This window comes from Procambarus clarkii, chromosome 62 (genome assembly GCF_040958095.1).
Source record: "Procambarus clarkii isolate CNS0578487 chromosome 62, FALCON_Pclarkii_2.0, whole genome shotgun sequence".
NCBI lineage: Eukaryota > Metazoa > Arthropoda > Malacostraca > Decapoda > Cambaridae > Procambarus > Procambarus clarkii.
The window spans coordinates 25,861,366-25,876,989 of NC_091211.1; the positions used below are offsets into that span (position 1 = coordinate 25,861,366).

Sequence of the window (15,624 nt, forward strand, 5' to 3'; positions counted from 1 at the left end):
AAATCGAGGCCCCACTGTGTGTATGCATATTATTTATATATATACATATATATATATAATTACACATGCATACACACACACATTTATTTATTACATACATCTACATATACCGTACATTATATTCCTTAAAAAATATTGAAATTACATACTTCAAAAGTAGACTTCAAAAATATAAATGTATATATTTTTAAGAAACTGTTAATGATGGTGATGTATGGAGGCCAAGATGTGAACGTGACATCAACAATAAGATTTACAGTTTCTCAGACTAATTATACCAATGCAGCATGGTGTCATTTGAACGAATTCTTTTTTTTTTATAATTCACATTATTCAAAACAACATTTTACATGTGTATGCTGCCTAGGCTACTTGAGCAGTATCATAAATACAGAACAGCTGCACATAAAGACTAAAAGCCACATTACTAGGAGTCCTACGAGTGTAGCCAAGACCTTGTCGTACCCCACGGACAATTTTCAATTACTGTACCGGTATTTCGCCAACAAAGCATAAAACCCAGAATAATTCACTTTCCATCCAGAATTAATCATTAATAATGGCCATCTGACAATTATTCCAATTATGACCACTGACAACCATATTAAGCAGCCCAGGAATGATAAAAAGTACATACCTGTACATAGCAATATTATATTTAAACAATAATAATAAACAAGTCCAAACAATTTTAGAATATTACCATATGCATATTTATATTTTCAAGCATTATAATATTTTTACACAGTACAGGAGTAGTATAAACAATAACCAATACTTAGATGTGGTTTAGACATGAGGGAGACAATTGGAGAGACCTTGATATAAGCCTAAAGCACATACATACACAGGCTTCCTATCCCCAACAAAATGAATTATGATGAAAAATAGCCACAGGTTAGTACATTCTCCAGATACAGTGCAGGCTGGCATAACCAGTACAGGCTGGCAGAATGTGTTCAGGTTGTTGGTGGTAGATATTGTACTGGTGGTTGTGGAAGATTGTGTATTCATTAAACAAATATGACTAGTTTGGAAAAGTGTCGTGGCTAAGAAAGAGATTAAAGACCCCCCAACATTTCTCACTCCCCCCCTCCCCACTTTCTCTCTTACCCACGTCTTTAAGAGCAATTCACTGACAACTTGTCAACTGTTCTCGAGCCGTCATTCAAGAGCTCTCAAGCTCTACTGCCATCCATGTAAACAAACATCAGCATAAAGCAGCAGCATGGTTTGTACACATTCTACTGTGAACCATTTTGGTCAGTACACACTACAATACTCCTTCCATCACGGCATTACTGCTGAAATTACACTCGCCAATTTTCAGCACACCTCTGCATAGCCACCAAATTATCAGTAAAGTTACAAAATTAATATTTCAGAGTAACTGTCAAATTCTGAAGACACACCAGCTGAAGAGCAATCAATATATCTATATATACACAGCATGTCAAATTAACAATCTCAGTCTTATCTCTTAATCCCAACAAATTTGATTAAAAATATATACCAAATTATATACTTCAGATCTGGTGAAATTGTGGAACCCAGTCTCGGAGAAGAGAATAAAAGGTATTCAGAGGAGATTTTGCAGATTCTCCCCGAATTATAAGACTATATGCAGCACTAACTATTAAACTAAATATAAAATCAAATTTTAATCAAGATAATGACCAATTAATTGGTTGGGAAATATATTTAAGTAATAAAATGAAATTTAATAAACAAGAATAGTACAAGTGCCACTCAATCTCAATAACATGGAAATTAGCTAAGCTTACCATTACACTCTTATTAAAATATGGCCGCCTACTGATACCTCTTCAATGCTATTATCACCAAAGTAATGTTATGGAATGCAGTGCAACACACAAAGTTACCTTCATAGATTGGTCACCATCAGACCTTGGAGATGTCAGTGTCGAGTTTGGGATTCCCTTTTGTGACCAATTCAGCGAGCTCAACCCTTCATTGTCAAAGTTAAACTCGGAAAATGCAATGCCACTGTTAGCTACAGCAGGATTGACTGCACATATTGTGGACACCACAGTATTGCAATTTCCTGGAGTGATCAATTGAGCAGGCTTGATGCTCTCTTGCCAACATTAAGTTGTTAGCTATAATAGGATTACCTTCAGGTATCAGCTGCAAGCAAGATCTGTGTGTGCCACAGTGTTGCAGAGTCCTCGTGGGATCAGTTCAGCAAGCTTGACACTTCCCAGATTTTCATTACGCGGTCTTGGCCTGTACGTATAAGAAATAATTCAAAATATAACAAATAATGCAACTAAAAATGTAGATTACATTCACAATCTTGCTCATCAGATAACAATTTTGTTGTTTAATGGGAATATTCATATGCCAAGTGAACCCCATTCACTTCAAAGCACAGAAATATATACAGTACAGTAAATTAGGAGAAAAATAAATTCTAAAGTCCTACAGTATTTATAGGGAAATTATCTAGATGGGATGATCTATTTAGAGGGACATTTAGAAAAGATGCTCTATTTACAAATTGTACATAATAAATTTTAGCATTGATACTATTCCATATAAAAAATATTCCAACTCCCTTATAAAGGATGTGAAGAGTTAGCACGCACATACCGACAGTAAGGAGCAAGCCAGCTTCCTCGTCAAGGTCCATGCTGACGATGTTGTGCTTCACCTCGTGAAACTTGGCAAGGGAACACCGACTGAAACATCAACAGAGAAAGATAACTCCCTCTGCCTGTCATTTGAAATGTATACTGTATTACAGTACTGTATCTTAAAAGATAAAATTCACAGTATAGAAATTTATATTGTAAATATTTACACCTTAATTATCTTAGCTTTACCAAAACAAATAAATTTCCTTACTTCTCTCCATTTATGCTATTCAGTACATGAAAAGAATAACAGATTACCAACTTTTAGTGTAATATATCCTAAAGATAATAATGACATACTAGTATTTAATTAAGCAATAATTTTATACCACACATAATATATACAATATACCCATTGCTAATTCTGTGGCTGCCTCTTATTTAATTAAAAATCATTGGGCGCCTCCATCTTTCTAATTTCTTCTGTCGTAAATACCGAAGTATCAAATTTGTATAAACTTATTTTGAATTATACATGATTATTTTATAAACACTGAATCACCTCTCATTATTATCCCATGTCTTTCAAAATCTCAAGTCTAAAACTGTAAATTAAAATCAAAATGATTATCAGAGGATCAGCGCCTTTCCATTGGAGACTTTCAGCGCCGTGGAGAGGGGGGGGGGGGACCTGCTGCCTGGGTAACAGCTTCTCCCCCGAATCAACCTACCCTGGCTTTGCGCCCATGTGAGGCCACTCCAGACTAGGCCGACGCCAGTGCGCAAGTCCATAGTCTTCCGAGACTGATGGATGCCTACTACTACTATCAGAAGATCAATGATAAGCCCTACTGCATACAGTATACAAATACTGTAGGTCATGCTTACAACCGACTACTGATCTTTTCCGTCACACACACTATCAAAAGGAAGGGAAGGTGGGTGAGGGAGGGAAGGAGAGAGAATAGTCTACACAGCTTGACTCATTCTCACAATTTGACTAGGGTCATATTTATAATGGTTTTGCTTAACCATAATAGTACAAGCCTAAGCATTACACCTAACCAAAACATTATGAACCTAAGCAACATACCTAATCTACCTCATCTTATAAGGTCTCATTAGACCTAATGTGGGTCTCATTAGTCCAAGAAAGCATCAATATTGTGATGCCTTTAAAGTTACTAAAGCACCAAAATGATATTGTCAACAGTGTAAACATTGCAGTTCATCACATGTTAGGACAGACTGGACAACTGACACCAGACTGCTGCTCTTAATTCAAGAGTGCCCTACAAAAAGAGTAATACAAAAATGAATGCAAACAAAGCAGATGAACCAAAAATATAAAGAGAGTTCAGGAGTATGTTTATTCCCTTTATGCGCTCTATTAAACCTGGCTTTGGAACAGCCAGTCTAGTAATAAAAAGTATTAAGGACATGTATAAAATCAAGTGCAAAGTAATAAATAATTTACATAGTGTATTGGTACAATGTAGACAAGAAGCTGTATTTATTACAAAGCTGTGCTAGGTCATGTATATAACCCTCAAATAGCAGCTATCATAAACATTGACCCAGAGACTTGCAGGGTGTTAGTGGCTATGTCAATACACATTTAAACTAAAATTTGAGACACTTACTCTTGATCGGATATGGTTGAATGACAATCATCACAAACTCGAACATCAAATTCAAAGCCCATAATTGGGATGCAGGACCTCTTGCTGCTGCAACTATCACACACGGCCTTACCACATTTCCTGCAAATAAATTACTGTACAGTACTTTCAAAGCACACTGCTTAGCACATTAGTCCAAGTAAAATATTTATTTGTTAACATTAGTATAAGCACAGGCTAAATACTTTTCTTATAATAGAAACAAGACAAGATGAATGCTTTTAACTTTATTTGCTTTGACCTGCAGCGCCAAAAGAGGAAAGTCAAAAGTCTGCAAAAAATAAACCAATGATATTTTGCTGCCTTTTCTTGTACTGTAAAGTAGGGCAGAAAAAATCCTAAAGAATGGGCCTTAAATTAAAATTTGAATAATCATAAATTTGCAAGTCCTGTTGCCCCAATGTTAGTCTTAACACATTGTTAATTGGCAAAGCTACACATTGTTTATTTACCTCGTATGTTTCTCCTTATTTAACTTAAGAACCCAAGAATTAAGGAATACTGTATGTAAAAGAACCATTGACCCATGTGAGGCAGCTATTTATATCAAACTGCTCCCACTCAAATTTGCTGTTCCTGTTACAGTATCATAAATCTACAATCCTATTTTCAAACTAATGACAGCCTATTTATCTTTAATCACTCTGCTATGTTGCCATTAAATATGACAAGTGCCAGTGTGCAGAAAAACAAACATTCCAATTTTTTCTTCCTATTCAGTGTACTATATGCATTCTGAGATCACAGGAAAAAAAAAAAAAAGTGGCATACTTGGCCATGATAGAACAAGGAAGTCCAAGACTATTCAGGGGCTGATGAGAGTACAGGCCAGCTGCGTCTGCTCCAGCCCAGCAGTGAGGCAGGGGCTGCCACAAATACATTTTTATCCAATTATTTCAATGTCTTTGAATAGTTTTATATATAGTTTTTTTGCAGTAATATTGTTCAATAGCGAGTAATTTCAAGGCTTTAAATAATTAAATGTGTGGAACATTGATATGCTAAAGAATATGGTGCTCATATCTATCGGCACGTATATTATACAGCATTATACTGTATTCTTAGATCAATAAAACAGTGGTTTTTCTGTTATTATACTACAGTACAGTATATACACGTTATATACATCCATATTTTTATAAACCATAACGAACCACTAAGTAATTCTGGTGTATGCAATAAGGAAATCTGTGCACAGTAGAGAGCTACACGTTATGACCACCTGACTCAAGCAGACGACTTCACCAGATGGAGCAAAATGCCCAGAAATGTGTTACACACATCGCTATTATTACCATGAACACTGCTATTATCAGATTCCAGTCCCTAAATCATGAATATGGATAATTTTCCACAAGATTATTCCTAAAGGAACACAAGGTCACGTTACACAGTGCATAGATTCACAAACCTCGGCTGTGAATATCTTCCTCCTGCTGTGATCATCATAATTAGCATTGTGGTCACTGATATCTGAACCTTGTACATAAGTCTGATTAGAGTTAGGATCAACTATACACAAACACCCCATCACACTGCCCGAAACTCCCTTCCCGTCACAAGGCCCCGAAACACTCCAACCCCCCACCTCGTCACACAGCCCCCAAAACCCCCATTTCCCCCCTCACACAGCTCAGAACTTCCCCCCCTTCCCCCATCATATGGATCTCAAACCACTCCCTCCTTCCCTCTCCTGTCACATGGCTCAAACCATCACACAGCCAGAAAACCCTGTCACATGGTCCGGGAACACTTGGTTACACGGCCCAGAAACACCCAATAATGCTCAAGATGACCTACCAATCTCTGTTGCTCATACTTTATCACCTTCCACTACTAATTTTTTCTAGTACTCTACACTAATTAGATCTCTTCACTCTTAAAAATTGCCACCTCTGACAAGCATGGTAACTTCATCATCAAAGGTGAGTAACATGTGTTTCTTATAATAGCTGTCCTAGGAATATGGGTTTCACATGCTGCCTTTTGGTGATTTATGATTGCTTCCTCCCATTTACATCATTGCACCTATGGACAAATTTGGTTCCAAATCACAAATGCCTCCTAGTAAGTGGGCAACTTCCTTTACTTTCAGACATGGCAATAAAAATCTTGACATTTTGTTTTTAAAGAAGCTCAGTATAGAAACTTAAGATTATACTTCAATCAATATATAAAAAAAAAAACATTTCCCCACCTGCAGTGATGTTGACGTAGACCTATCTGCTTCTGGTCCATCATGGCACGAATGTTCCAGAAGAACGGCCGCTCACAGTATTGGCAAGAATCTGCTTGTAACCATTCTGGTGTCTGAATGAAAGAAAAAAACAAACAGTAATTTCTATAGGGGGGGTATAATCTTTAATGCATGCACCCATGCAAGAGTTAGTTATCAACATTTCCCACCTTCATTGAATGAGGAGTTATTCCCGAGCAATAGAAGAAGACTAGAATAGGAAGAGAAGGTCGAATACTGTATACTCTACCACCAAAGCAAATAACAGCAAATTACATTTTAACACTAGGCTCATTTATCACTGCAGTAGACTCCTCCTAGAATGTACCTCAGCACTGTACTGTATACCAGGAAGTTGCATGCTAAAAGTCAGAGTCCATTTTGTTAGTATGACCATAATATTTGGTAGCAATAGTATGTAACACAGGATGTCCACAGGGCTGAGCCAGTGAATTTGTTTGACTATAATTTGGCGCTAAAAACTTAAAATCAGCAAAAACATACCAAAACTTTTTATTTAATGCCAAAGCCACCTTACCTCCTGTCTGCTGGCCTTCATGTCCCAGAAGACGATGGTGGCATCCTCCCCACCCGAGATCAGTTGATGACTTCTTGAACCATACACAAGTGCAGAAACCTTGCTTCTAAAAATGAAAAATGCATACATACCAAGTTAATCGAGTGAGAGAGCAAACAGGAATGCATGTACACAAGAACCTCAAAACCTAATCCCATGCTTAACGTATCTCAAGAAAATTTTTAAATCACTATTTACTCGTGTATACAACCAGTCCAGTCCAACTCCTTGGACTGGACAGTAGAGTGACAATCTCTCTTCTTGCAAGTCGGTGTTTAATCCCTGACCACAGGCTGTAGATATAGTGGCTTAGTACTTTCTCCATATAATTACCTGACCTGCATATAATATGCACTGAATTTGAAAAAGATACTGTACTGTACTGTACTTTTCGTAGTACATTTATTGAAAGTGATTTTCAAGTGGTTTTGTATAGGAAAACATGTGATTTCATTTATGCAAGTACAATATTATTTGGTTGGTGGTGGATCAAAAACACACACTGTATATGCTGGAAAACACATCACACAATTCTTGACCCGACACTGTAAGCACCTTAATTATCGGCCAATCATCAGTCCTCAACTCCAGTAGTAACAAAGGAATGGAAGCCAGAATGTGAAAGGTAAGTAAACTGCAAGTGATTGGAAACCATAAAGACAAAAATATGTCTACTGCACATGTTTTAATTTAAATATAATGTAATGCCATTTGCAAATTCAGGATGTGCCTAAATATCAGTAAGTTAGCTATTAGTGTAAATATTTTTGTCAGATGACAAAATTCTTAACTCATAAATAATTTCTTATTAACAAAATGTACTGATCAGACAAGTAAAATAATTAAAATTGATTTTTCATAAAACTGAGGATTATGACCAGATCTATAATCAACAATTACTATAAATTGGCAGTGCAGTAACTTAAGCAGAAGGGTATAGTACCAAGATGCATGGTAAAAAAAAAAAAATTAAAACAATTAAGATGACCTTACGTGTGACCTTGAAGTTCAAAAGCTGTTCCTTTTCCACCACCAATGTCCCACACAATAACGGACTGATCAAAAGAACCAGAGAATAAAAGCTGACGGTCTATGTCCCAGGCAAGAGACCTTATGGATCCATTATGGCCCTGTAAGAAAGATTCAGACTTGTAAAATGCATACTGTATGTTTAAGACGACCAAACTACATTAATACTGCTGTACAGGCAAAGTCAAGATATCTTTTCTTAACTGTCAATATAAAAGTATTACCGACTGGAATTTATTTATTTAATGTGACAATGTGACGCAGTGTTGGGATAAACAGTCTCTTGAGAATGGTGTTAACGAATGTTAAGGCAGGATTGTTGCCGCACTATTGGTCAGCGAGGCAGCAAGTCTCTCTCAGATGCAATATTAGCTTTGCATAACACCAGTCAATAAGTGCCTCCTAATGAATTAGCAATTAAGTTCTCTGAATAAACTTATGTATTTTTACATTTGATGTTTATGTTGATCCTTACTCACCACTGCCACACTAATCTACTTGAATTACTATCCCAAGTGACCTGTGCTAAGCTTCATACTATTTAGGCCCTACTCAAATAAATTTGATGTTGATGGACCCTATTAAGGACCCTTATATTGCATTCCTTAGCTTTGGAGGACTTCCACAACCAAATGATTTCAGTTTTAGGTGAAGCTGACTAATAAGGATCTCCACACAGTAGGACCCTTAACTTGACGAAGTGCACCCTGGATCTTTAACGCCTTGCTCGCATCTTACTTGGTTAAGTGGAAGCATTTGCATGCATCACTGCACATAGCTGCAACTCTGACTAAGTAACACCAACACCCCCATCTCCAGTTTCTTTGTGCTAGCCTTTGCCAATAGCAATAGTTGTTTCACAGCCTCATGTTACTCGCTCACTTTATCCCAACATATCTTCATTATCTGCACCTTAAGACAATCAAGCTCTCTCCATGCTTGTTTCTTCTTTATATAGTACACAGCTCTTGTTAAATACAGGCCAGTGTTAGTAGCAACACACTGTATGTTCACAGTGTCCAGAATACTATCTTAACTTGCAAACCTTTAGCCAATAAACAAAATGCACTGCGCTACATACCTTAAGTACTGTTATCACTTGAGGTCCCGTTTCCTCGAGCTTAAGCATTGTGATTTGCCCACTGTAGTCTCCCACAAATATGTGTTTACTCTTAGCATCATACTGCAAGGCTGTGCACCAGCCGGAGCACTGGTGGCCTCCTAGTCTGCGGCCACTCTCTGTGCAGTGATACACAAAGAACTTGTCTCGAGCTACAGACAAGATCCATTCAGATGCTGGACAGAAGATAACATCTGTAACTCTACTCTGATGACTTAAGTACTCTCGAACCTGGCTGATGCTGTTGTAGTCTTCGGCAACTGCAAATTCCTGGTAGTAGAAATGACAAGTATTTTAATTACAGTAACTTATTTTTTCCTTGAAAAACAAAATTCATGTTTGCATTAGCTGTAATTTTTTAACTAATTTCAAAGCTTAATTAAATCACAACTACAGTACTGTATTTTAAAAATAAAAATTATGTTACTTTTACTCTCAAAAAATCTTCCAGACAATTTGATAGTGTATTACAGAATCGTAGTTCGAATATGGTACATGAGAACTTTTTGAGACAACTTGATTCTTTCCATTCACTCCAGTTCCTTCATGCAAGCCAATTACAAAAACTTGAAATGGCATATGGCTTCCCACTGTCAGGGATAAAAAAAAAAAAAAATTAAGATTTAATATTGCCTACATTACATATCACACATCCAATTGTCAACAGCCAGCTTACACTTAGGTATGTTCTACCATCTACAAGGCCAAGATAGACCTCCCAGATCATACCATACCTACAGCTCTAGCTGACCATTGAGAAGACAGGACAAGACTGCCCAGTCTCCTCAACTAGGTACCGCCTCACCTTATCCTACACGAAGTATACTGCCACCTTTGCTTATCTTGGAAGATATTGAAGAGCGCCTCAAATAAGTGCATCCTTTAGTATCACATCAAGTCGAATTAAATTGTAAAATGAACATTGAAAAGTTAATTTTTCAATTTCCTTTCCAAGTGAAGAACATACAAAATATAAAGATTCATGCAAGAACCCTTTGTCTAAACCTTTCTGCCATGTGCAATACAACATATCTACAAGAAAGAACTTCCAAAATATACTACTGTGTACAGTACGTATACCAGGCTACACTGATACCATTGTTATTTTACACTTTCCCCAAATCCTATTAGTTAGAAGAACTACGAGACATACTTACTACAACTGTACCATTATCAAGACCCAGGAACAGATGCTTCGTATCAGGTATGTAGTGAAGACAGCTGGGTATAGACGGAAGGAAATGACAGACACTTGGCCAGTACTGTCCAGAGTCTCGACGTTGCCAAATACGAACAGATCTGAAGATAAAGGTCAATTTTAACTTCTGTATGACAAATTTTCTAACAAAGTGCTCCTTACTCACCAACACATTTAGAGAGAATTACATCTGTAACAGAGACAACATACTTTTAGAGGAAAAAATTATAGTCTAATAAACTTCATAGGTTTAGGACAAAACTATGATATGGATCCTCACACAAGGCAAGTGCATAAGATGGAGAAACAAGCTACTATACCTTAAAACCTTAAACTGGATAGAGGAGATATAGCAAGCCAAGTTCCCTAAAGCTTGGTCCTGATCCTAATGCTATTCCTAATACAGTCAGTTGAGAGACAGTTTGAAGCCACCTCTATGCACAGCTTCATGAGCAAATATAACACTGAAATAGAACATCAAGAATTTTTAATACATCAGGTGCAAGTCTAAGATAAACAGCTATGGTGCCTTGGCCCTACTAAGTTTCCTGCACAGCAAGTTCATTTTAGATTTTAGACGAGCTCATTTCTAATTTTATTTTAGAATACTGTAAACTTAAAACATCGAAAGGTCACAAATGTATTATTTTAGGAGATCAAAGATAACCAGATCAGGATACAAAAATTTAGTAAAACTGTAACCACTTTCTGCCATGTAGAGTACTAGAGAATGATGGTCCCACCTGGCTGGCGGCACCGCAGTGGTTCTTGAGGTAACCCGACTTACTCCTTACTAACATAGTAATTACTTTTTATCATAAATCCCATGATACAGCAGCACTTTTCAGACTGATCATGTTCTCATTAATACAAAATAAATATTTAAGGCAAAACTAAGAAGACAATAAAACAAGCACAATTTGAATGGTAGATTATTTGGTCAAGGAAGCAGCAGCCTAATCTTAGAGATGATGTTTTGTCAAAATAGTTTTAGAGAAAATAAAGTCATTTAAAATAAGAAAAACCAAGACAAACTAAATGACATCTACTTTTGTGTATTAGTCCTAAAAACAAAAACCCATTTGTCTGATAGACAGGCCAGAAGGCTGAAATGTTTGTCAATCTATCCTTGTAGCTGAACACACACCATTTGGAATTTGGAGGGTCAGTGGGAACCTCAATACAAGCTGAAGTATATATATAAACAGGCTGCCTGTCTCCAACAAAACTCATCATCACCACAACCTGTTGTTCATTTAGACAAAGTATGTGTTTCACTGCCATAAAACATTAGGTAAATTTACCTTGACAGTGTCACCAATTTGTGTTGGGAGAAATTAAATGAATCACAAATTTGTGTCACCAAAACCAGTTAATTATGCCAGCTGTCGCTGCTAACCCGGTGGTTATGTTATAAGAGTGATCTTGTCAACCTTTCTGCCTATACACTCTAACCTACAGTCAGGTTTTGAACAAATATTCTGTAAATAACTCCATTAAGTACTAAAATAATTGCTGTTTACATTGTACAGTTATCCTAACTCAATCATCAGCATTTAAAACACATTTGACGCTAATAAATCAGGTAATGAAAAGTAGAAGACAATTACAGGTGCGTCATACAATGAACAAAAAGATGACTGTACCATGCAAGTCATCGGGGCGGGTAACGGGCAAATTCTTACCATAAAAGTCACCAAAGGATTTACACCCTACCTAACATACACTACCTCACCCCAGTCTACCGATATATAAATTTTCACAACAATTAGATAATGAGCTTTGATGAAACACTAGAGTATACGACCTGACTGTGCCAGGCCGCCACCTACTTGTCATCACTGACAGAGATGACAGCAGACCCGCCATTTAACAGCACTGCAGCGTTTACATCATCCCCGCTGCCCTCTATCTTGAACAGCAGCACCGGCCTGTCAGTGCTGACGGGCTTAGTGGGGTGGGAACTGCGAATTGGCTTGATTTCAGCAGCCATTTCTCCTCGATCATATGATTCGGATATCAACAAAGAGCATGAAGGAAACTCCAAGTGGAGAGAACAATGTCATTAGAACTTCATTTGAAGTAATTATTATGGTTTTTTTACGTCTTGAAGTATGCATTAACTAACTATATATTTTAATTAACCAAAGGTGTCAAAAATATAAATGCTAGAATGGATTATTAGTGGTAAGAAGATTTCCGTTTTTCGTTCTCGTTGGTGTAGGCCAAATATTGCGCGCACCGGAGCCAAGAGCTAGAGTCCCGCCTACTTGGTGTACTTAAGAATACCAATACTATACACACTATAATACTATAGTGTGTATAGTATTATAGTGTGTATGCATACTATACTATAGACAATACTATACACACTATAATACTATACACACTATAATACTATACACACTATAATACTATACACACTCTAATACTAATGTATGTATAGTATTATAGTGTGTATAGTATTATCTCCTAGCAAATGTCTGGGTGTAGCATTTACAGCGTTGTGTTTCGAACAAAATTTGGTAGTGAAGCACTTTTCCGGAAATGTTCGAACGAAATCAGTTGAGTTGTGTGTAAACCATTTTTCGTTCATAAACAGGGGGTTTGGCGGGTGCATGGAATCACTTTTGAGTCTTTGTTTGGAGGACGGACTGCTATATGCTTCACCCACGTATTACAAATACAAATAATCGCCAACAGATCCTAAACACCTAACCTAACCTATGCCTATATATGCACAATATGCTAATATAAATTTATATTTGAGAATATTCCCATTTTGAATGAACACATGTGCAAATTTATGAATGCATCTGTGGGGTCGACCGCTGGATATAATGGACTTGAGTACGTCGAGGATGGGTTGTGTGTAGACCGTTTTTCATTCATAAAGAGGGGGTTTGGCGGGTGAATAGAATCACTTTTGGGACTTTATTTGGAGGACGGGCTGTAATTTACACATGACTCACAACTGATGACATTCGAAAGGGTTCTTTATGCCCCGCTAGTAGGCGGAGCATAAAGAACTAGACCTCCCTTCCTGGTAAAGACTGTTATTGGAAAATGCACCAGTTAAAATAAATAAATAAATAAATATGTTTATTCAGGTAAGGTACATACATACAAGTGATGTTACATTAATGGATTGATATATAGATAGAGCTAGTACATACAATTGGTCAAAGTTGGTCAAAGCTGTCGTCAGCTTCGTGACGCTTACGTTGCCAGGACATAAATATAACGTTTTGAGCATGGCGGCTACTGTAGCAGTGCCTGTAAAATAATTATGACAGATCACAAAAGCATGTCATGCTGTGTAGCACTATCTTCTTAATAATCTCTTATAAATACTGTTTATCGACACGGAAAACTTTAACTGTTCTTTGGAATGCAAATGTTTGAATTATATATCTGGTAAATCAAAACTTTGATTCAAAGGTTTTTGCCTCTCGTTATGAAAAAAACATAACAGCAGCATAGGAACCCAACGGTGGTGCCAGTTGTTAGGTTGCTATACATTTATGTCTAAATTACAAGACTCAAAATACTCAATTGCACAGGAATTCACAAGTGTGGACGAAACTAGAAATATGCAGCCTCAACAATCTACAAATATCAAAAGTTAAAATTTTCAATAGTTATTGCAGTCAGGGACACCTCCGGATAATATCATTTTTCCTATTTTACATTTTGTGTTATTGTAACAATAGGAGCAGTATACAAAATCCCTAAGACAGATGTAAATGAATTCCGTGTTTATATTTGTCCATGAGCATAGGCTACCTGAGGGCGGCCGGCCGCATGCCCTGTCGGGATCATTGGTATTAAACAAAATAAACCGTGAAAGATAGTGAAGCACAGTACAACAATTTGGGTCATATATCATTGAGATTTGTACATGTGCACAACACGTTAAACCCTGTAATTATCTGACGGGAGCGTGACAAGCGCCAAATGTGTTAAATATTCACACTACTGCGCACTGACTGGTTCTTTGTCTTCAAATACATTCGTTAACAATGTTTACTGCTTCTGTTTTACCTTATTGTGTCCTTGGGCCATGTTTGGTGTTGGGCTCTCAAGTATATATATGCAAATTGGGGACCATTTTTCAGGTCTGAGTTCGAATCCTCGATGAGTCATTATTATTATTAACATCTTTATTGATCAAATTAATTACAATTTTGCCTCAATGAGTCAAGGAAAGAAATATTGGTGTGAAGGGATGAGGGGGGGGGAGTGTACGGGGTGGGGGGTACGCTCTCACACATGCGTACTCACCTAATTGTGCTTGCGGGGGTTGAGCTTCGGCTCTTTGGTCCCGCCTCTCAACTGTCGATCAACTGATGTCAACCCATCCTCCTGTTCAGATAGTACGTCTTGTAACTATACCTGGTTGATGGGGTTCTGGTACACCACATGTACTTCAATCTTATGTACACCTGTTACATAAATACAGTATAGATAACACCATATGTGTCACTTTCACATAAGACACTTCTACCCTGCCGTTGATGTTCAAGACCGCCCGTGCTGGCACTGCTGGTGGACTTCATCTTGTCCTCCAAGGTATTCCCCCAACATCCCTTCTGAGGACAAAAATATTGCATAGTAAGGACACCCCACACGTGTCAGTAAGATCACAGCCTTCCACCAGGACCAGTGGTGGAAGACCTATTCATTATAGGGATAATGAATAGGTAATCTCATTATCCCTATTCATTATAGGGATAATGAATAGGTAAGTAATAGTACTATATTTCACTGGGAAAGGTTCAGGATTTAAGATGTGATCGTATCAACCTACCCTGGCTTTGCGCCCTGGATAGATCACTCCAAGTTCAAGTTTCTTGAGACTATGGTGTTGTGCTAAGAGTACTACTACTATTGATATTACTACTACTACTAGTACTACTACTACTGATATTACTACTACTACTAGTACTACTACTACTGATATTACTACTACTACTAGTACTATGATATGATAAAATATGTTAAAATTTGGAGTTTTGTTATTGTCAGATCACTGACTCAACACTAGATATTCTAGAATTACATTTGTTTATATTTCAACAATGCAAGAAATAAAAGGCATTAAGATGACATAGGTTGTTGAACTTCGGAATGTTGCTAATAAGAATATTATCAATTTGAAAACATCTTTGCTGGCGGGGGAACA

At 37.2% G+C, this 15,624-nt stretch overlaps 1 protein-coding gene across 2 annotated transcripts; it reads right to left on the bottom strand.

The window, feature by feature from the left end:
• Positions 1 to 638: 638 nt before the first annotated feature.
• Wdfy2 (WD repeat and FYVE domain containing 2) lies at positions 639 to 12,467 on the bottom strand. 2 transcript variants are annotated; one of them, XM_045755877.2, is made up of 9 exons: positions 12,272 to 12,467; positions 10,399 to 10,540; positions 9,203 to 9,511; positions 8,086 to 8,222; positions 7,054 to 7,159; positions 6,477 to 6,589; positions 4,241 to 4,360; positions 2,614 to 2,702; positions 639 to 2,247 (listed from the first exon to the last, which is right to left on the bottom strand). In XM_045755877.2, the coding sequence occupies exons 1-9, from the start codon at positions 12,430 to 12,432 to the stop codon at positions 2,198 to 2,200; spliced, it is 1,227 nt and encodes a 408-aa protein (XP_045611833.1). In that variant the 5' UTR covers positions 12,433 to 12,467; the 3' UTR covers positions 639 to 2,197. The 2 variants fall into 2 exon arrangements, with proteins under 2 accessions (XP_045611833.1, XP_069164466.1); XM_069308365.1 differs by having other exon boundaries at positions 10,410 to 10,540; positions 12,272 to 12,448.
• Between the last annotated feature and the right edge of the window lie 3,157 nt (positions 12,468 to 15,624).

Bases quoted from the DNA above. Each gene is read 5' to 3' on its own strand.
- Wdfy2 (XM_045755877.2), bottom strand. From the start codon at position 12,432: ATGGCTGCTGAAATCAAGCCAATTCGCAGTTCCCACCCCACTAAGCCC. The intron at 10,541-12,271 runs GTAGGTGGCGGC...CTTTATCTTCAG, and splicing joins ATCTCTGTCAGTGATGACAA to ATCTGTTCGTATTTGGCAAC. The intron at 6,590-7,053 runs GTAAGGTGGCTT...TCTTTCATTCAG, and splicing joins TGAAGGCCAGCAGACAGGAG to ACACCAGAATGGTTACAAGC.